Source organism: Gobio gobio (assembly GCF_949357685.1).
Source record: "Gobio gobio genome assembly, chromosome: 24".
In the NCBI taxonomy this organism is placed as follows: domain Eukaryota; kingdom Metazoa; phylum Chordata; class Actinopteri; order Cypriniformes; family Gobionidae; genus Gobio; species Gobio gobio.
The window spans coordinates 37,150,315-37,172,904 of NC_137120.1; the positions used below are offsets into that span (position 1 = coordinate 37,150,315).

General features: G+C 38.8%; 1 protein-coding gene across 1 annotated transcript in view; it reads left to right on the forward strand.

Moving 5' to 3' along the window:
- lrp1ba (low density lipoprotein receptor-related protein 1Ba) overlaps positions 1–22,590 on the forward strand; it is a gene marked incomplete at its 5' end in the record, with an annotated part of 414,271 nt that overhangs the window by 388,535 nt on the left and 3,146 nt on the right. Inside the window, 8 exons of the mRNA XM_079807766.1 lie at positions 3,083–3,244; positions 5,570–5,744; positions 5,854–5,958; positions 13,744–13,857; positions 16,461–16,537; positions 18,746–18,836; positions 19,004–19,154; positions 21,591–21,698. Of these exons, the coding sequence (XP_079663892.1) occupies positions 3,083–3,244; positions 5,570–5,744; positions 5,854–5,958; positions 13,744–13,857; positions 16,461–16,537; positions 18,746–18,836; positions 19,004–19,154; positions 21,591–21,698 (983 nt within the window). The remainder of the gene's footprint in view (positions 1–3,082; positions 3,245–5,569; positions 5,745–5,853; positions 5,959–13,743; positions 13,858–16,460; positions 16,538–18,745; positions 18,837–19,003; positions 19,155–21,590; positions 21,699–22,590) is intronic.

The window sequence follows — 22,590 nt, forward strand, 5'->3', positions numbered from 1 at the left end:
CCTGGTTTTGAGCCTCTCTCATGGAACGCACAGTTTTTATGGGCGTGTGTAGGCTCATATTATAACGAGCTTCTGCTCCCCAATGAGTACACGTGAGGCATTGTTTTGAAAGCGTGTGGGGAAACGGCAACCATAGTGATTCGTCCCAGAGGGCTCGCAAAATATCTTTATCAAACAAAGACAATGATTTATCTCCACCCCCGATTGATTGGAATGTTATTTTTTATTACTTGGCCCGCCCGATCGGTGGATATAACCGCAACCCTTGCATCACACACACACAAGCCTCACTGCAGAGTCAGACAAATGACAAGCCCTGGTACAAACATGTCCGAGTCTGGTCACGAATCGCAGCACAATGAACCAACATAACCACAAATAAAGTATTCTCCAGCCTGTGACAGCATGCTTAGTTATGTTCACTTAGACACGTGCACATAATCACTAGATATCAAACGATCTTTAACAATGCAATACTATCACATATAAAAAAAAAAAAATTACTCACATTTGTGAGTTGTTTCATTCATTCATGTAATCTCATCCTGTCTGCAAATCCAGTCTCTTGTTTACAAACGAATCCGCGGTTAAATGAAGGAACCGACGCGCAATTTCTTCCCCACGATATTCATTAAAAATAAAGTTCACCCATGCATTCATAATATTGGAATCCGAATGAAGCTTATGCAGCATGTTAATTGCTTGGAAGTTCGATCCTATGTTATTTATCTAGCCTATAACATGCCATGCACAAATCGGTGGGGGGGGGGGGGCTACAGAATCAAGAGTATTTCTTCTTCGGTTGAGGCGGTGTTTCACCACACTCTGACGTCACAGCTTGGCACATTCTGAGATCGAGCGTTTGCTGGGCCTGATGTCTATAAAAGCTTTTCTTTGACTAACAAGGAAGTTTTCAGCTCTGAAACTTACAGGATATTCTCATATCACGATGAACTTTTATATATCAAGTTGATTTCTCAATTCAGGACCCCTTTAAAAAAAAAGGTATAAATTATTCTACATATAAGTAAGAAATCTCAAATGCATTTCTAGAGAACGATCAGGTTGTACAAACAGGGCTTTTGTGAAGCCTCTCAGAATTCAAAGTAGGCCACAGGCCTTTTACGCATCTCATTATTTTGAGTTTCTGTCTCTTCAGTAAAGAAACAAAACGAAACCGAAATATACAGCACCTGTGTTGCCTTGGGTTGTTTCAGGTCATCCTAAGTTCTCTGAATAGTGTGAAATATAAAAAACTAGTGAATATTGTAAAGTTTAATAATGCAAATCCAAATTTACCAGTGTTTCCTGAAGATGAGTAGTTTTCTTATAAACTTTAGACTGAATAATAGCATTTTTGTAAGAAAGAAACCAAAAAAGGACAATTCTGTCATCATTTACTCACCCTTGTGTCATTCCAAATCTGTATGACTTTATTTTCTCTGTGGAACACAAAAGGAGAAGTTGAGTAGAATGTTCATGCTGCTCTTTTTTCATATAAATAAAAGCTGTCGAGCTCCAAAAATGGTCACCATTTACTTGCATTAAAATATTATTATATTATTGGAAAGATAATGAAATATAAATAAAAATAAGTGTATGAAATAATATATAAACTTATTATAAATAAATGTATGTCATTTTAGTGTAAATATTATTTTAATTCAAATTTGTTTTACTATAAAATTCAAAAAACGTATTTCATCTAAAGCATGTTTTTCACTGAAACCCAAAAAATTTATATAAATCTCTTTATGAGTGAGTCATTGAATCATTCATTCAAGAGATTCATTCAAAAACACTGATTGATCCATTAATGAAACAAGTGAAGTCTTTGAGTGATTCATTGAATCATTCACTCAAGAGATTCGTTCAAAAACACTGATTCATCCAGTAATGAAACAAGTGAAGTCTTTATGAGTGATTCATTGAATCATTCACTCAAGAGATTTGTTCAAAAACACTGATTCATCCAGTAATTAAACAAGTTAATTCTTTATGAGTGAGTCATTGAATCATTCAATCAAGAGATTCGTTCAAAAACAAAGTACATATATACATATACACACACACACCTAAAACTAACTTTTTGCCACACCTGCCATGCCAGTGAATTTTGAAAATGTATCAGCCATAAAAAGAAAAATTACCGTGTAAAAAATAAATTGATTTGGAACATCACGAGGGTGAGTAAATGATGACAGGATTTCCATTCTTTAATTTACCAGGCTGAAAGACTGGGTTCGCACGGACATCAGGGTTTTGGACAGGTAATTAGATAGTCGGTAATTGTTCCAGCGAGCAAGCGTTATTGTAATTCCCCTGACGCACACACTCACATTCTTGCCCGCCAACTCCCAACAGCCTGTATCCCCAAAGTGCAACGTCATGCTCACTCAATATCAGTTTGTTATTGCCTGTTAAACCACATGAGAAGCCACCAGACGCTCCTCATCCCATTTGTTATCGTAACCTCTACAAAAAAATATATCACCAGAAAGTGTTGTGTAAATCACTGCTCCCTGTTTTGCCTTCTAATTCCGAAAGAATATTTTGGCAGGGACCAAAAGCTGGATGAGAATCAGTTGGAGCGTGTTAACGTCTGAGAAACAGTCAGGAAATGTTTCTGTTGGCGTCTTTGTGTTAAAAACTGTCATTTGCACCAGCTGGCAGATGGACCACCAACAGTAGGACTGAATATCCCTTGGCTTTGAGTGTGTGCTGAACATGCGCACGTACAATATCAATGCCCAACAGATGTACCGTCTCGCAAATCCCCGCTAGAACGCCTTTTCTCTGTCACAGTAACTCAAATAATCAAAATCTGTTGGCTAAGAAAGCAAAGACTAGCATAGCATGCTGTGATTTACACGATTAGCCTGCAAATTAAGTACTCTTGTTTATTTATTTTTTCCAGTTTTACGTCAGTTATGACCTGCTCAGTTCAGCACATACTCTGAGTCAAATCTGTTTGGATCCAATCAGTTGTTTATGGAGTTATGTAAATTATTCAAATCAGGTAAATGCATAAACATGATCCAGTCCAGATTCAAAGCCACTAAATAGTGTGTTTTTACTGAAGGAAAGCCCACGTGTCACTGCACTCTGGGTTTCACCGGCCCTCTGTGCGAGAAGCGTGTTTGTGACGGTTACTGCCTGAACGGAGGCACATGCGACCTGACCCTGGGTAACCAACCCGTGTGCCACTGTCTGGCGGAGTACACCGGGGAACGCTGCCTACACCGTGAGTATGAATATGTTTTACCATAAATGTTTTTTGCATTCAGTAGCTAGTGCACTACCTGGGCAACATTGTAGGCATCATAGGCCTGTTTAGGCTGCTTATACGAGATCTCATTTTGACTAAAGTCTTCAGCATCGCAATTGTCCTTAAATATTTATGGTGAAAATGTTGATTATAAATATTTCGTTCAGTACAGAAATATAATACAAATAGTTCAACCTAATTCAAAATTAACAAGGGAATTGTCATATTTTGGGGTCCGAGACATCAAAAACTTTGAAAACCCTTTCATTAAAGTATCACACTCGTAGCTTAGCAACATGCTAATGTAACGTATGCCAGTAAGAGCTGTGCATGTAGACCTCACTCCCCTGGCCTCAAGAGGCGTGCTAGCGACTGAAGCTAGGGGCTGCGGTCTTTAGTGTCCTTGTTAGCACACACACCTCCCATGCTGGAGACCCTGTTTCGAATCCTGCTCAGAGCAGGTTGAGTAGGACTGGTGACATTTGGTGCCGTGACCCGGATGGGAGTGAGGTTTAGAGGGGAGAGTGTAACATAGGTTACTCTCCCATGCGCCCACCTCCCATGCTGGAGACCCTGTTTCGATTCCCTTTCGGAGCGGGTTGAGTAAGACTAGTTACGTTTGGTGCCGTGACCCGGGTGGGAATGAGGTTTAGGGGGGTGAGTGTAATGGACCTTGGCCAGTAAGAGCTGTGCATGTAGACCTCACTCCCCTGGCCTCACGAGGCGAGCTAGTGGCTGACGCTGGTGGTTGCAGTCTTTAGTGTCCTTGTCAGGGTGCCCGCTTCCCATGCTGGAGACCTCGGTACAAATCCCACTCAGAGCGGGTCGAGTAGGACTGGTTACATTTGGTGCCGTGACCCTTATGGGTATAACGTAGGCCAGTAAGAGCTGTGCGTGTAAACCTCACTCCCCTGGCTTCGAGAGGTACGCTAATGACTGATGATAGAGGCTGCGGATTTGGTGCCGTGACCCATATGGGAGTGAGGTTTAGAGGGGTGAGTGTAACATAGGTTACACTCCCATGGTCCACCTCCCATGCTGGAGACCCCGTTTCGAATCCCTCTTGGAGCTGGGTTGAGTAGGACTAGTTATGTTTGGTGCCGTGACCCGAATAGGAGTGAGGTTTAGGGGGGTGAGTGTAACGTAGGCCAGTAAGAGCTGTGTGTGTAATCCTCACTCCCCTGGCCTCAAGTGGCACACTACCGACTGACGCTAGGGGCTGCAGTCTTTAGTGTCCTTGTTAGCGCCCGCCTCCCATGCCGGAGACCCCGGTACGAATCCCACTCAGAGCGGGTCGAGTAGAACTGGTTACATTTGGTGCCGTGGATGGGAGTGAGGTTTAGGGGGGTGAGTGTAATGTAGTCCAGTAAGAGCTGTGCATGTAAACCTCACTCCCCTGGCCTCAAGAGTAAGAGGCTTGTTAGCGGCTGACGCTTGGGGCTACGGTCTTTAGTGTCCATGTTAGTGCCCGCCTCCCATGCCGGAGACCCCTGGTACGAATCCCACTCCGAGCGGGTCGAGTAGAACTGGTTACATTTGGTGTCATGACCCGGATGGGAGTGAGGTTTAGGGTATAACGTAGGCCAGTAAGAGCTGTGAGTGTAAACCTCACTCCCCTGGCCTCAAAAGGAATGATAGCGACTATCTCTAGAGGCTGCAGTCTTTAGTGTTCTTGTTAGCGCCCGCCTCTCATGCCGGAGACCCCTGGTACGAATCCCACTCCGAGCGGGTCGAGTAGAACTGGTTATATTTGCTGCCATGACCCTGATGGGAGTGAGGTTTAGGGTATAACGTAGGCCAGTAAGATCTGTCCGTGTAAACCTCACTCCCCTGGCTTCGAGAGGCACGCTAGTGACTGATGATAGAGGCTGCGGTCTTTAGCGTCCCTGTTAGTGTGACAGCCTCCCATTCCGGAGACCCCAGTTTGAATCCCGCTTGTAGCGGGTCGAGTAGGACCGGTTACACATGCATGGTTCCCACTCGAATTAATTATGTACACTGTACCCTATTATAACTCAGAACACATATAAAAGCACAAAGTTTTGATGAAGTTCACTAACAATATTCATTACATTTTATAATATTTGAATCAGCTACACTAACATCAAACTCTGTTGGAATCAATTGCGAGTAGCACTATTTAGACACTTAGAGCTGCTGCCTATGTAGTCACTTTTGGCTCATTTACAGCACAGTTTAGTAGCTGTGAAGACTTCCTGTAGAGTTGAGATGTGACAGGAAGTTAGCATAAATTGTCTCAGATCAGTCATAATAATGAGCTTTCTTTCTGTCTGATCGCAGATATTTGTCACCATTATTGCGTGAACTCCAAAGGCTGCACGCTGTCCGGCTCGGGACATGTGGAGTGTGTGTGTCCCACCCGCTACGAGGGGCCGAAATGCGAGGCGGACCGATGTCTTCGCTGCCGAGGGGCCCCGTGTATCGTAGATGAAGAGACTGGAGACGTCGCCTGCAAGTGTGTATTTAATAGTTTCATTAGCACCTTTGTGTGTATCAGTCTCAGGAAAAAAAACATCAAAAACCAGATGGAATTTCGTCCTTGTTGTTCACGTGTGTGTTCGCAGCTGTACGAATGGAAGAATCGCAGCCAGCTGTCAGTTGTGTGACGGATACTGTTACAATGGCGGAACCTGCCACCTCGACTCAGAGATGGGCCTGCCGTTCTGTCAGTGAGTAATTCCTTAATAGCTTTGTATGGCAAGAAATTGCCTGTCGTTATTTAGATTCATTCATTTTAAATTACTCCCTCCGGCAACCACTTTAATAGGATTTTTTTCTGCTCGTCTGACTTGGGAGGATGAATGTTTTGTAAAGGTGAACAGGAGAGAGGGAGTAGTATAGCAAAAGAGTGAATTATCACAGCAGGGGTCCATAATCGGCCACTTATATCAACCTCTATATTTGTGTATTAGAGAGAGAGGCAGAGAAACCAATGAGATGTGAGCGGAAGAGAGCGCAGCATACAAATACAAAAAGAAAACTGTAAAACTGAAGGGGGAAAGAACTTTTCAGTTCATTCATACCACAAAAATCCCTTAAAGAGACAGTACACCCCAAAATGATTAATCCAAAAGTCATCATGTGTAGCTTTCTACTGCAGAACACATGGGAAAATTTATTTCTGAAGAAGAAACGCAGTCTCTCTTTTGCATGACATTACAATGAACAGGAAGTGAAGCTTCAATTAAAGGGATAGTTCACCCCAAAACATTTTTTTTTGTCAGAATTTACTCAACCTCATGTTGTTCCAAACCTGAATGAGTTACTTGGCTTCTGTTGAACACAAAATTAGATATTTTAACGAATGTTGGTAACTAGACAGTTGACTTCCATAGTATTTTTTCCTACTATGGAAATCAGTGGGTGCTGTCAACTTTCTTTAAGGATACTATCCCTTTAAGGATGCAGACGTGCCATGTAAGTTTCGTGATGACTTATATATAAGGGGGGCGCCGTAAGCGCGTCCGACTATATAAGTACTTTTTACATAAAAAAGTTTTTATTTTTCATATTTCTCTCTTTTTGACTCAAGTCCTTCCTGAAGAAAGTATTGTTATACCGAAAAAATGCACCTAACCACCATATTACTATGATCAGTGACAGGTGAGGCGGCGCAGAAACTAGACAAAGCGCGATAGCCCCGCCCTCACGCCATAGCACATGACAGGAAGAGAAGTCGTGTTGAGGGGGGAGGGGAGGTTAACATATTTAATTAAAGATTATAAGGGTAAATTAATTTAAAAGAAATAATGAGGTGCACAGATAAATCAGTTATAGTAAACACTACAATATTAAAGGAACACGCCAACTTTTTGTGACTTTAGCTTATTCGCTGTATCCCCCAGAGTTAGATAAGTCCATACATACCATTCTCATCTCCGTGCGTGCCATAACTCTGTCTGACGCACCCACCGTTAGCCTAGCTTAGCACAAAGACTGGAGGTAAATGGCTCCAGCTAGCCTACTTCTCAATAACAGACAAAATAACGCCAACATTTTCCTTTTTACATGTTGTGATGTGTATGGTCACAGTGTGTACAAATAACAAGGTTACATGAGACACAGCCATCTTATAAACGTATATATCCTGGGGAATATATTCTCAGAAGGCGCAGCACTGCTCTACTTCAGCGGAGTGATTTGCTCACAGCACCTGAGAAGCAGCGTTGTCACTTTGGTCAACAGAACCAGCGTGACTAGGTAGCTGTTTTTGCACAATGAACCCACAGACAAAAATTTAAACTGCCCATCCCCCCTCCAATTATAAGCAAGGTAAATGCTACAGTCCAGAGAATTACCTCTAGCACCGCTCGTGTTACTGTGACAGAGCGCATCACAACATGTAAATAGGAAAATGTTGGCGTTATTTTGTCACTTATTGAGCAGTAGGCTAGCTGGAGCCGTTTACCTCCAGTATTTGTGCTAAGCTAGGCTAGCGGTGGGTGCGTCAGACAGAGTTATGGCACTCACAGAGATGAGAATGGTATGTATGGATGCTGCGTTCACACCAAACGCAAATAGAGCGTCAGGAGCGAGTGATTTCAATGTTAAGTCAATGGAAAGGCACGTTGACGCGCTTCTGGAGGTCCTGTGGCGCGATAGACGCGTTTCGCGCAGCGCAATAAACGCGATTCCGCCTCATTCGCGCGCCCAGTTTGCGCGAATGACGCGAATTGAGCGTCTTGCACGAATGCTGCTTTTTGTGCATTCACGCGTTTGAAGCGAATTCGTGTCTGACGCCCGAGTTGAAATTTTTGAACTTTGGCGTCAATTCGCGCCGCGTTAACCAATCAGGAGCCTGCTCGCTGCTGTCACGTGGTAAAGTGACGTGATGAGAAACCCTGCATAATTTAAAAATACTACTATTGTGTCACAAAATGTAGTTTTAAGACTTTTTCAGGTGAGAATGTAGTTGTTTAAAGCTCAAATCTGTTATAAAGAGAGCACCTTTTTTAAAAAGTTGTGAGATCCATGCGATCACCGGGCACTCAGCGCTCATTAACCCCGGCGAGAGCAGCCTTTCCTCGGCCAGTCCTTCTGACGTTTGCCGCTGGCTCTGATGTCCTGTAGTGGTTCATCTTGTGTGGATCTAACGGGCGATCTTTGGTGTCATGAATCTACAATTTGTTGTCTGCCAAATCGTTTTGACTGAGGGCAAAGAGAAGTTTCATAACTTTACTTTTTAAGGATATTTAAATATACATGCAGTGAAGATAATGTAGGAGTTGCCTGGACCACATTTGTGTGGCTATTAATGCTTAATATATATTTTTAATGAAAATGAAAAGAGGCAGAGTGGTGTTTTATGACATATTTCTCCCGGAGCGCATTGAACGCGCGTTTATTTAGCTTCAAACGCTCGATTTATATGCGCGTCCAATTCGCTGTGGACGCTCGAATGGATTCAAAATGTTCAAGCGTCCAACTAGACGCGTTTGGTGTGAACGCAGCATAACTCTGGGGAAAACAGTTAATAAGCCTAAGTCCCAAAAAGTTGGCGTGTTCCTTTAAATATAAAATTAAGAGTTGTAAAATTTGATTTCATGCCGACTTTAATGTATACAGCGGAACGCGTCTCCGTGTGGACGGGGCCTGAGAATATTGAGAAAATCTGCTTTTAAAGTTGTCCAAATGAAGTCTGTAGCAATGCATATTACTACTAATAATACATTTTTGATATATTTACGGTAGGACATTTGCAAAATATCTTCATGGAACATAATCTTCACTTAATATCCTAATGATTATTGGCATAAAAGAAAAATCTATAATTTTGACCTATACAATGTATTTGTTGCCACAAATATACCCGTGAGACTTATGACTGATTTTGTGCTCCAGGGTCACAAATGGTTAGCCAATTATAACAGAGCACATGTGCATATAGTCTTAAAGGTACAGTAGCAAAACAGCCCGTTTCGTTTAAAAGTTGGAAAATGGTCATGAAGAACTTTATTTTTGGTTCAAGAAACCTTGATTTTATATATGAAATGCCTAGTATGTGAAATAGAATAATCGCTTTTAAGTGAGAGAAATCCAACTACAGTGAAATGGATGGAAACCATTTTTCTGCTAATAGCGACACACTCATTTGAATCCTTTTTGCACAACATGGTAGAACATTTCTTGTCCTTTGGAAAAAAAAAATAGTATGTGAAGAAAGTAATTGATAGACGGACGGCATAAGAAAGAGATTGAGCCATTTTACAGACGCTGAATGCGTACTCCATCTCTCAGCTGCAATGATTCGCGTTTTGTCTGGCCGATGTGATGGAGCTTTTACTTTTCTCTTCCACACACAATAAACCCTACCAGACTATATTTTTACCTGCCTCCACTTTTCTTGCTCGCCAAAGGCTTTTTATCTGCATTGAAAAGGAAGACAGCACACCCTCAGAAACATTTGGATGAGAAAATACGCCTTTATTTTCTACATGAGCCTGAATGGATCAAACTAGTAGAAATGAAAGGTATGGGAAAGATCAGGCTTTTCAAGAAGAATAAGTGTTCATATAAGTATGCATCACCCTCTTAAAGTCAGGCTTTGTTTGGTTTCCTTTCTGAGTTATCAAAGAAAATCGGACATAAATCCTTTATCGTGACACCTGGTCCTTGGTTTCCACTTCTTTTTCAGCCTCTCGTCGCAAACTGAAGGTCTTATAACGCCATTGTGCCCTTCGGGAACGAATCAATTTGCATGCAGATGATTCAATCTTGTGTTTTTCTTTGGTCCTTGAAGGTGAAGGGTTGGTAATGACAGTGGCCTGACATTCAGATATTACCTGGGAAATGAGTGTATTATCGTGAAGATGGAATGCGTCCTGCTCGTGTAGATTTCACATCACCTCATCAGAGACTTTTGTTTGTCCTTCCTCTGTTTCATTATCTTTCTCCGGCATTAGAGCTTGTTTTAGTGGGTCTCAGTGGAGTGCCCTGCAGACAGTCTGTGATGGGTCTGAAAGAAACAGAAACGTTCGAGTGTCCAGCAAGTCTGTGGGTCGCATGACTTGAAAAGTAGTCTTTCGTTTTTGATCATTTCTGGTAGACGTTCTTCAAACGGAGTTCAAATCTGCCATTCTGCCTTGCGTGCAGATGGCCATGTGTCGCACACTGTAGCTATTTTGTTTTATGGGTTGGATGATAGTTTGAATATTTATGCTCACAATTAATTTGTTTGCAATACAGAAGTAAATGATATTCGGCCAATTTCTCATTACCGCAATGCATCGGAGTGTTTAACATTTAACTTTATGTATTTTATTTCTTTTCATTTTTTTTGTAACTCCCATTAATGTCACTGGTCATTGTCATCACTGTAAAACAACTGTCAATATACATAAACATGCATTATGGTGATGGGAATGAGAATATTGATTTTATTTATATAATGAAATTAAGTATTTTTGCTGTTTATTTATTTATTCATTCATTCATTTAATTTGCAGATAATGAGGTTATTTTAATAATTTTTTGCATTAGTATGAGATTGAGAATTTTCATTTTTTATTTATTTTTCATTATTCGTATGAGCTTATTTATTATTTTTAAAAATATTAATTTATGTTTGTGTTAATGTAATGAGAATGAGTTTGGTTTATTTTATTTATTTATTGCATTACAGAACAGAAAATGATATCTATTTTATTTATATACTGAAATTATATATTTTATTTTTATTATTTATTTATTTATTTATTTATTTAATTTGCATTAAGATAATAAGAATGAGGTTATTTTAAATAATGTTTTTGCGTTAGTATAATGAGAGTGAAAATTTGAAGTTTGTATTTATTTTGCATAATTCTCATGAGATTATTTATTATAAACAAAATATTAATTTATGTTTGAGTTAATGTAATGACAATAATTTTGGTTTATTTTATCTACCTTTCTGGTAATGAGAATGAGATTTATTTATTTAGGCTATGCGTTGCAATTTTGTCATTAGAATTATATTAATTCATTTATTAATTAATTTTAATTCGTATGAATTATATTTTACTAAAATAAATTAATTTAATTATAAGTAATATGTATTATAATAGTCATTATTTAATATTTGTATAGAGTATATTATAATAATATATTTATTTTATTAATTTATATACAACCCCAAATCAGAAAAAGTTGGGACAGTATGGAAAACGCAAAAAAAAAAAAAAAGAAGTGATTTCTAAATTTACTTTGACTTGTATTTCATTGCAGACAATATGAACACAAAATATTTTATGTTTTGTCTGGTCAACTTCATGTCATTTGTAAATATGCATCCTTTCCTGTCATTCAGACCTGCAACACATTTCAAAAAAAGTTGGGACAGTAAAGCATTTACCACTTTGTAATGTTGCCATTCCTTATCACAACACTTAAAAGACGTTTAGGGACTGAAGACACCACGTGATGAAGTGTTTCAGGTGTAATTTTGTCCCATTCTTCCTGCAAACAAGTCTTAAGGTGGGCAACAGTACGGGGTCTTCGCTGTCGCATTTTGCGCTTCAAAATGCCCCACACATTCTCTATTGGAGACAGGTCGGGACTGCAGGCAGGCCAGTCAAGTACACGTACCCTCTTCCTCCGCAGCCAGGACTTTGTAATGTGTGCAGAATTTGGTTTTGCATTGTCTTGTTGAAATATGCATGGATGTCCCTGGAAAAGATGTCTTCTTGAAGGCAGCATATTATGCTCCAAAATCTCTATGTACTTTTCAGCATTAATGGTGCCTTCACAGAAGTGCAAGTTACCTTTGCCAAGGGCAGACACAACCCCATACCATGACAGACCCTGGCTTTTGGACTTGTTGCTGGTAACAGTCTGGATGATCCTTTTCTTCTTTGGTCCGGAGCACACGGCGTCCATTCCTCCCAAAAAATACCTGAAATACAGATTCATCTGACCACAGTACACGCTTCCACTGTGTGTTGGTCCATCCCAGATGCCTCCAAGCCTAGAGAAGTCGACGGCGCTTCTGGACACTGTTAACATAGGGCTTCCTTTTGGCACAGTACAGTTTTAACTGGCATTTGTGGATGTAACTACGTATTGTGGTACTTGACAAAGGTTTGCCAAAGTAGTCCTGAGCCCATGTGGTGATATCGCTTATAGATGAATGACGATTCTTGATGCAGTGCCGCCTGAGGGATCGGAGATCACGGTTGTTCAGCTTAGGCTTGTGCCCTTGTCCTTTACGCACTGAAATTCCTCCAGATTCCTTGAATCTTTTAATTATGTTATGCACTGTTGAATGTGAAATATCCAAATCTCTTCCTATCTTTCTTTGAGGAACATTGTTTTTAAACATTTCAATAATTGTCTCACGTATTTGTTGGCAAACTGGCGATCCTCGGCCCATCTTTGCTCATAAAGGATTAGACCTTTCTTGGATGCTGCTTTTGTACCAAATCATAATTACAATCACCTGTTGACATCACCTGTTTCAAATCACATCATTATTTAACCATTTTACCTCATTACTAGCCCTAAATTGCTCCAGTCCCGACTTTTTTTGAAATGTGTTGCAGGTCTGAATGGCAGGAAAGGATGCATATTTACAAATGACATGAAGTTGACCAGACAAAACATTATTTTATTGATCATATTTTGTGTTCATATTGTCTGCAATTAAATACAAGTCAAAGTAAATTTAGAAATCACTTCTTTGTTTTTTTTGTTGCATTTTCCATACTGTCCCAACTTTTTCTGATTTGGGGTTGTACTATATATTGACTAAATTACACACTGGATATAATTATATTAATATATTATGTATTTAATATTATATATATATATATATATATATATATATATATATATATATATATATATAGAGAGAGAGAGAGAGAGAGAGAGAGAGAGAGAGAGAGAGAGAGAGAGAGAGAGAGAGAGACATAAAGTAATTTTTATGTATTATAAAATTAATATGAAATTGTATATATAATTATATTCATATATTGTATATAACCTTTTTTTAGTATCAATAATACTATTCAAAGTTCCTCAGACATTTCCAGTTATTTTGTTGCAATTTTGTAATGAGAATGATATTAATTTATTTATTGATTATATTTTACATTAAGGTAATGAGAATGAGATTAATTTGTTTATTACATTATTTTAATGAGAATGTGATTATTTATTTTTAATTTTTTGCATTGCAATTGTCATGAAAATAATGTCACAAAGCAAAAAGATAAATATATATATTAGAAATGGCTTTATGTCGAATACAGTTTAATTTGTGAAATATTACCCAGTCATGTTCTTTACAGGATTCGTGAAATAATGTTCATGAAGAGGCTGAGCAATAATGATAATGAACTGTCGTGTTGACGTCTTGTATAGAAGGGCACAATGGCCTCCAGCTGTTTACACTGTGTGTAAGTGTGTGTGTGTTCCAGGCCTCCTTTCTGTCCTGTTCTCCTCATGTGTCTCCTTTCGTCTCGTTGCGTTCTCCTCAGTTGCCCGTCCGAGTTTAAAAGCCCGAGGTGTGACGAGAGAGCTAACCCGTGCGATCACTACTGTCAGAACCAGGGCGTTTGTTTCCTCACCGCCTATAACAAACCTCGCTGCAAGTAGGTCTTCCTGGTTCATTCAATTTGCAAAACATTCCAGAACATTCCCACAATCCCATCCGCCAGCATGCGTCTGGCCTGTTTGTGGAATGCCGCCACACGCACACACTTCGCTAACCGACTCGCACAGCCTCCAAGAGCACGTGTCACACGCATTGCACTCGCTTTCCTCCGGACACACACACTCATTTCTCCACACCATGCTGTAGGTGTGTGCGTTTCGCAGTGTGTCATTTCTGTGTTTGCCTTGATTGTAGTGATTATATAGTGATTATAGTCCTGCATAGGCTGAGGATGACGTCTCTTTGATTGTTCTTCTAGCATCCATTATTTATCATCTTATTTTGTTTGCAATTTTCATAAAGTCCTTGATTTGTTCTCTTTCCATTTTTCTGCCGTTTTGTTTAAACATGGCACGTCTCATGAATATGGTACACTTTGGTGTCCTGTGACTTTTTGGAATGTCTTTTGGTTGTGAAACCTATTAAATATGCTTGACTTAGCATAAAAAAGTCAAATCTATTGAAATGTACAAAGATTAAAAAATAGAAGTCTGTCAGAAGTCTTGACCTTATTGACGGTGCTTTAAAATTGAAATCTTACAAAATAGCAGTATTTTGAGTTTGTTGAACTGAAATTTGGTCTAAAGCTATTAGTCATACTTAATAATTAATTAATTAATAAGTCATAGGTATTATAATAGTCATTATTTAATATTTGTATAGAGTATATTATAATATTAATATTAATTCATATACTATTTATTTACTATATTACATACTGGGCTATTGCAATTATATATATGATATTGAAAATAATATATATATATTTTAAAAAGTATTTTTTATGTATTATACTATTAATATAAAATGTTATATATAATTATATAATTATATTAATATATTGTATATTTAATATTGTATCATTAATACTATTCATATTAGTATATCCATTAACTATTTAGATATTTATAAATGCAGACAATATTTTGGCTATTGAATTTTAATATTTATTTATCGTTTATCAGTAGAAAACAACAAAATCACTGTAATTTATGTATTTACTATTAAAATTGGTCTCAAAACCACAAATTAAAAAACAAGAAAACAGCTCATATATAATATTTTATGATTTTTTCCCTGAGTATTTGTTTAAATAAATATAATATCATATATATTATATTGAATTGAACTATATATCTATACAATATGTATAATAATTATGTAAAATATCTCATGTATTTCTTATGTATTATAATATTAATATAAAATTTTATATATAATTATATTAATATATTGTGTATTTAAGATTTCATCATTGATACTACTCATTAGCTCTATTATTATATTCATTAACTATTTATATATGCAGACAATGTTTGGCTATTTAATTTTAATATTTATTTATTGTTTATAGTAGAAAACTACAAAATCACTGTAATTTGTGTATTTACTGGTATTAAAATTACCACAGATAAAAGAAAAAAGAAAACAGCTCATATATATTTTATGATCCTTTCACTGAGTATTTGTTTAAATAAACAAATAAATCAAAGAATATTATATATATATATATATATATATATATATATATATATATATATATATATATATATATATATATATATATATATATATATATATATATATATATATATATATATATATATATATTGGATTGAACTATATATCTATACTATATGTATAATAATGATGTAAAATATCTCATGTATTATAATATTAATGTAAAATGTTATATATAATTATATAAATATATTGTATATTTAATATTGTATCATTAATACTATTAATTAGCTATATTATTATATACTATCCATTAACTATTTTTATATGCAGACAATATTTGGCTATTGAATTTTAATATTTATTTATCGTTTATTAGTAGAAAACTACAAAATAACTGTAATTTGTGTATTTACTGGTATTAAAATTGGTCTCAAAACCACAAATAAAAATCTCATATTTTCTGAGTTTTATGATCCTCTCACTGAGTATTTTTTTAAATAAATACATCAATAAAATGTACCTTATCCGTGGAAAGTTCCTCAGACTTTTCCAAGTATTTAGCAGACTTTTATCTAGCAGGATGTTCCCACCATTAGATGTTCTTTGTCCCCACCTTCAGATATACGTTCATGTGCACCCTCCTGCAGGAAACAGAATCCCTGTCCACAGAAATGTTTTCATTCACGCCACCATCTCTCACAAGAGCATAATCTCTCACGTCGGTAGAGTTCTGCTGTGGACGCATGCCATTTAGATCCAGGAAGTCAAACACACACATTGCATGTGTCTCAAGCAAGAATAATGCATCCCTCGAACTGGATTTATACCCCCAACTGTGATTTATCCTGCGTTTATCATTAAAACTTGTTTTCATGCTTGTCAAAACCAAAATCAATATAACGAATGATACCGTAAAAATGAATATAATATAATAAAGGAACACCAGGGTGAAAAATCTGTTTGTTGTGGTAAAAGTGGTACATTTTTTGGGTATAAATCTAATCACATGTTGATTTGGGCAGTCAATGCATTGTAAATTTCACCAGCTGTGATTTGTTTTTGCTTCTCTTTCCGCAGATGCTCTGCAAACTGGTCAGGAACACAGTGCGAAAGACCCGCAACCAAGACCAGCCGCTCAGAAAACGTCAGCGGGAGTGAGTGTCCACAACACACATAAACATTTCTCACTATTGATTCCAATGGAGTTTGTTGTTAGCATATGTTGCTAAGCTAACGGCTTAAGAGTACAAAAAAGTCACACATATTGTAAATATTGTGCGAAATGTTCAGTTTTCAAATAGATTGAACTGTCTCTAACCAATCCTTTTCATTATTGAATTATTTTTGGGTGCATTTTTAGTCAACCCTTCCCTAGTCCGCCATCTTGTAGCCTAATGTCACATTAGTCAGTCAGGAGAGAAAATGCACCTGCTCTGCCCTTCTGTCCGAGTTTGTAGTGATGACCTTTCTTCTAGTCGTCAGTCAGACGGTTCCAGACACTCATTTTATTTCTGCAGAGAAAATCTGACATTTGAGGACATATCTCACCATGACATTTTAACTCCTGTGCATGTCTAGCCATGTTAGCTAAGAGAGCATTAGCGTCATCGCAGAACAACTCACACTCACAGTCTTTTATGGATGTGCTCATGATGATATATATATATACTGTATATACAACCCCAAATCAGAAAAAGTTGGGACAGTATGGAAAACGCAAAAAAAAAGAAAAAAAAGAAGTGATTTCTAAATTTACTTTGACTTGTATTTCATTGCAGACAATATGAACACAAAATATTTAATGTTTTGTCTGGTCAACTTCATGTCATTTGTAAATATGCATCCTTTGCTGTCAATCAGACCTACAACACATTTCAAAAAAAGTTGGGACAGGAGCAATTTAGGGCTTGTAATGAGGTAAAATGGTTAAATAATGATGTGATTTGAAACAGGTGATGTCAACAGGTGATTGTAATTATGATTTGGTACAAACGCAGCATCCAAGAAAGGTCTAATTCTTTATGAGCAAAGATGGGCCGAGGATCGCCAGTTTGCCAACAAATACGTGAGAAAATTATTGAAATGTTTAAAAACAATGTTCCTCAAAGAAAGATAGGAAGAGATTTGGATATTTCACATTCAACAGTGCATAACATAATTAAAAGATTCAAGGAATCTGGAGGAATTTCAGTGCGTAAAGGACAAGGGCGCAAGCCTAAGCTGAACAAGCGTGATCTCCGATCCCTCAGGCGGCACTGCATCAAGAATCGTCATTCATCTATAAGCGATATCACCACATGGGCTCAGGACTACTTTGGCAAACCTTTGTCAAGTACCACAATACGTAGTTACATCCACAAATGCCAGTTAAAACTGTACTGTGCCAAAAGGAAGCCCTATGTTAACAGTGTCCAGAAGCGCCGTCGACTTCTCTGGGCTCGGAGGCATCTGGGATGGACCATCACACAGTGGAAACGTGTTCTGTGGTCAGATAAATCAGTATTTGAGGTATTTTTTGGGAGGAATGGACGCCGTGTGCTCCGGACCAAAGAAGAAAAGGATCATCCAGACTGTTACCAGCAACAAGTCCAAAAGCCAGGGTCTGTCATGGTATGGGGTTGTGTCTGCCCTTGGCAAAGGTAACTTGCACTTCTGTGAAGGCACCATTAATGCTGAAAAGTACATAGAGATTTTGGAGCATAATATGCTGCCTTCAAGAAGACATCTTTTCCAGGGACGTCCATGCATATGACATATAACAAGACAATGCAAAACCACATTCTGCACACATTACAAAGTCCTGGCTGCGGAGGAAGAGGGTACGGGTACTTGACTGGCCTGCCTGCAGTCCCGACCTGTCTCCAATAGAGAATGTGTGGCGCATTTTGAAGCGCAAAATGCGACAGCGAAGACCTCGTACTGTTGCCCACCTTAAGACTTGTTTGCAGGAAGAATGGGACAAAATTACACCTGAAACACTTCATCACGTGGTGTCTTCAGTCCCTAAACGTCTTTTAAGTGTTGTGATAAGGAATGGCAACATTACAAAGTGGTAAATGCTTTACTGTCCCAACTTTTTTTGAAATGTGTTGCAGGTCTGAATGACAGGAAAGGATGCATATTTACAAATGACATGAAGTTGACCAGACAAAACATGAAATATTTTGTTTTCATATTGTCTGCAATGAAATACAAGTCAAAGTAAATTTAGAAATCACTTCTTTTTTTTCTTTTTTTTTGCGTTTTCCATACTGTCCCAACTTTTTCTGATTTGGGGTTGTATATATATATATTTGAAACAGATATATATAATATAATGTGCGTTTGTAATACTTTTTTGTTCTGTTTGTTATTTTCTCCAGGAAGTATTGCCATAATAGTGCCTCTAGTTCTTCTTGTATGCATCATCACCGCTGTTACAGTGGGACTCCTTATTTGCAAAAGATGTCGAAGGTAAACAAATCTGTTATTAGCTGTATTAGATGTCTAATCAGAACATTACACAAATGATTAATTGATATTGCTGTATCAAATCTCATAAAGCAGCTGTGATTAAGTGTTTAGCTGCTGTGATAAATGATAGTGACATAATAAACCTAATACACATTACCCCTTCACAGAGGTAAGCAGGTTCAGCGGCAGCCCATGGCGAACGGTGGCTTGAACGTGGAGATCGGAAATCCGTCCTATAACATGTACGAAGTTGAACACGACAATCACGTCGACGTCGGAAGCTTTCTTCACCCCAGCTTCACCCTTGACCCTCATAAGGTATTGCTTGGCATCACTTTCTGGACTTAAAGGGATAGTTCACCCAAAAACGAAAATGTGATGTTTTTCTGCTTACCCCTAAGGCATCCAAGATGTAGGTGTCTTCGTTTCTTCAGTAGAACACAAATGAAGATTTTTAACTCCAACCGTTGCTGTGTGTCATTCATATAATGCTTGTCGATGGGGTCGAATTCTATTAGAGTAAAAAAAACATGGACAGACAACTTCAAATAAAACCCCGCGGCTTGTGGCGACACATTGATGTCTTAAGACACGAAACAAAACTATATACATAGATACCTCATTCGAGCGATCCACGCCATGATCCACGCAGGCATTAATGAGGTATCTATGTATATTTCTATGACCCGGCCGTAATTTTGACCTCACACACGGGAAGTGATGGCAGTCTGGAGAGCTGAAGCGTTCGTCTGATATGAGGTGATATATTTGCATAAACACCGCTCGGTTTCTCTCAGAAACCGATCGTTTCGTGTCTTAAGACATCAATGTGTCGTCACGAGCCGCGGGGTTTAATTTGAAGTTGTCTGTCCATGTTTTTTTTACTCTAATAGAATTCGACCCCATTGACAAGCATTATATGAGTGACACACAGCAACGGTTGGAGTTAAACATTTTCATTTGTGTGCTACTGAAGAAACGAAGACACCTACATCTTGGATGCCTTAGGGGTAAGCAGAAAAACATACATTTTTTGTTTTTGGGTGAACTATCCCTTTAACTAACGTACGTGGTTGGACTGTAAACAACATGGTTTGAATGAATTTTTTTTTTTATGTTGTTGCAAATAGTCTGTTTTTTGGGGGGTTTAGCCAATACAATTGCTTGCTGACAAGTGTCAAAATCTGTGGGATGACAGTGATTTTTCATGAATTTCTGTGTAAATTATTCGTATAACGATTCTTAGATTAGTTCATATTTAGTTTACATAAGAATAGTTCTACAAACATTTTTTCCATGAATTTGTTCAGCTCATGTTTCATGGATGAGGCCCATTACAAACAAAAGACAAGCTAACACCAAGACCAACGTGACCAAATGTGACCATATATGGCATAACATTATGACCTAATATCATAATATTGTGTTGGTCACCCTTTTGCTGCCAAAACAGCCCTGACCCGTCGAGGCATTGACTCGACTAGACCCCTGAAGGTGTGCTGTGGTATCTGGCACCAAGATGTTTGCAGCAGATCCTTTAAGTCCTGTAAGTTGTGAGGTGGAGCCTCCATGGATCATCCCACAGACGCTCGATTGGATTGAGATATGGGGAATTTGGAGCCCAAGTCAACACCTCAAACTCATTGGTGTGCTTCTCAAACCATTCCTGAACCATTTTTGCTTTGTGGCAGGGTGTACATGGTCTGCAACAATGCTTAGGTAGAGGTGGTACGTGTCAAACTAACATCCACATGGATGGCAGGACCCAAAGTTCCCCAGCAGAACATTGTCCAAAGCATCACTGCCTCCACCGGGTTGCCTTCTTCCCATAGTGCATCCTGGTGCCATGTGTTCCCCAGGTAAGCACACGCACCCGGCCATCCACAATGTAAAAGAAAACGTGATTCATCAGACTAGGCCACCTTCTTCCATTGCTCCGTGGTCCAGTTCTGATGCTCACGTGCCACTGTTGGTGCTTTGGGCGGTGGACAGGGGTCAGCATGGGCACCCTGACTGGTCAGCGGCTATGCCGCCCCATACACAACTAACTGCGATACACTGTGTATTCTGACGCCTTTCTATCAGAACCAGCATTAACTTCTTGAGCAATTTGAGCTACAGTTGCTCGTCTGTTTGATCGGACCAAAAGGGCCAGCCTTCGCTCCCCACGTGCATCAATGAGCCTTGGCCGCCCATGACCCTGTCGCCGGTTCACCACTGTTCCTTCCTTGGAGCACTTTTGATAGACACTGACCACTGCAGACCAGGAACACCCCACAAGAGCCATCACAATTTGGTCCTTGTCAAACTTGCCAAATTAGCCAAAACATAAAATGGTTATGAATTACGATTGTGTTGAAATTTCAGATTAACTGTCCAAAAATGTACTGAAACATTCAAGGTGGTGTAAAAAGGTCTATATGTTTATGTCTCTGTGCCCAATCTAAATTCTAAACTTCTTCGGTTTTGCTTGGTTTACTAAAAAACTGAATATTTTCTTTGTTCTCTTTAATTTATCCAAAATCGCATGAGGACATTTAGTCTTGAATTCTTTGCCTCAAACCAATTGAGTGCGCAAAAGCAGAAAAGTATCCCAACCAGAGAAGCAATTTTAGCTTTAAAAGCTTGTGTTTTATATGTAATCTGGGTTGCATTTCCCAAATGACTTAGTCTAATTTATTATTTTAATCTCTAAGTTTGTTAATATGTACAGTGTTTTGGTGCGTTCCATCTAAATTGGGTGTTGTTTTTCAGGGCTGGTGTGTGAAGTCAAGCGACCAACGGAATTTGCCCCCCGCCCGCCCTTTGACTGCACACACTTTACCTATCCAGAACGTTCCAAAGGAGCTCATTCCAGGACAGGTGGATTTCCATTATCCAAAACTACATTAAATGAAGAATTTTAGGGTGTGTTCACACTTGGCAGGTTTAGTTGGATTAAAACAAACTCTGGTGCAATTTCTCTGTTTGAATAAGTGTGACTGCTGCCATCCGAACCCTGGTGCGCACCAAACAAGCGGACTGGGACCCCTGAAAAGAGGGGGTCCAAATGGATTCCAAATGAACTCTGGTATGGTTTGAATGAAATATAAACACAACACAGACCAAAGACATAAAACAAACCAAAAAACAGGAAGATGAGACCCTGAAAAGGGCAAAAAAAATTCTTGTTATAGTCGTGATGTTGCCCATCACAGTTCAGTACAGGCGTCAGAACCGCGTCTCGCAGCAGGTCTTCAGTTGTGTGTGTGATGGAGGGATTCCTGCTGCTGTTTTGACTCCTTTACACATTTTAGAAGCTCTTCACGAGATCTCAGATGGTCAAAATACCATCATATGTAAGTGTAACCCCTCCTGTTCGAACCGCCCCGCTCCAAGCGGGACTCGAACCCCAGTCCGCCGGCATGAGAGTCGAATGCTCTAACAAGGAGGCGAAAGGCTGCAACCTCTAGCGTCAGTCACTAGCCGGATCCGGGCCAGATCCAGTTCAGATGGTGGACCTGCGCCCAGACAAGACCAACGCATGACCCTGACATGTCTGCAGAGACCGTGTCAATTAGACTCCCCCTGAAATTGCCTCATCGACACGGCATCCTCAATAAACCCGTCTCCGGTGTGATGACTCCAATTGTCCGAATATTCCTATTTAATAATTGTTAAATCGATATGTCATCCTGAATAAAACCCGTCTCCGGCGTGTTGCTTCCGATTTTTCAAATATTGTACTTTAATAATTGTAAAAACCTCCTGATGG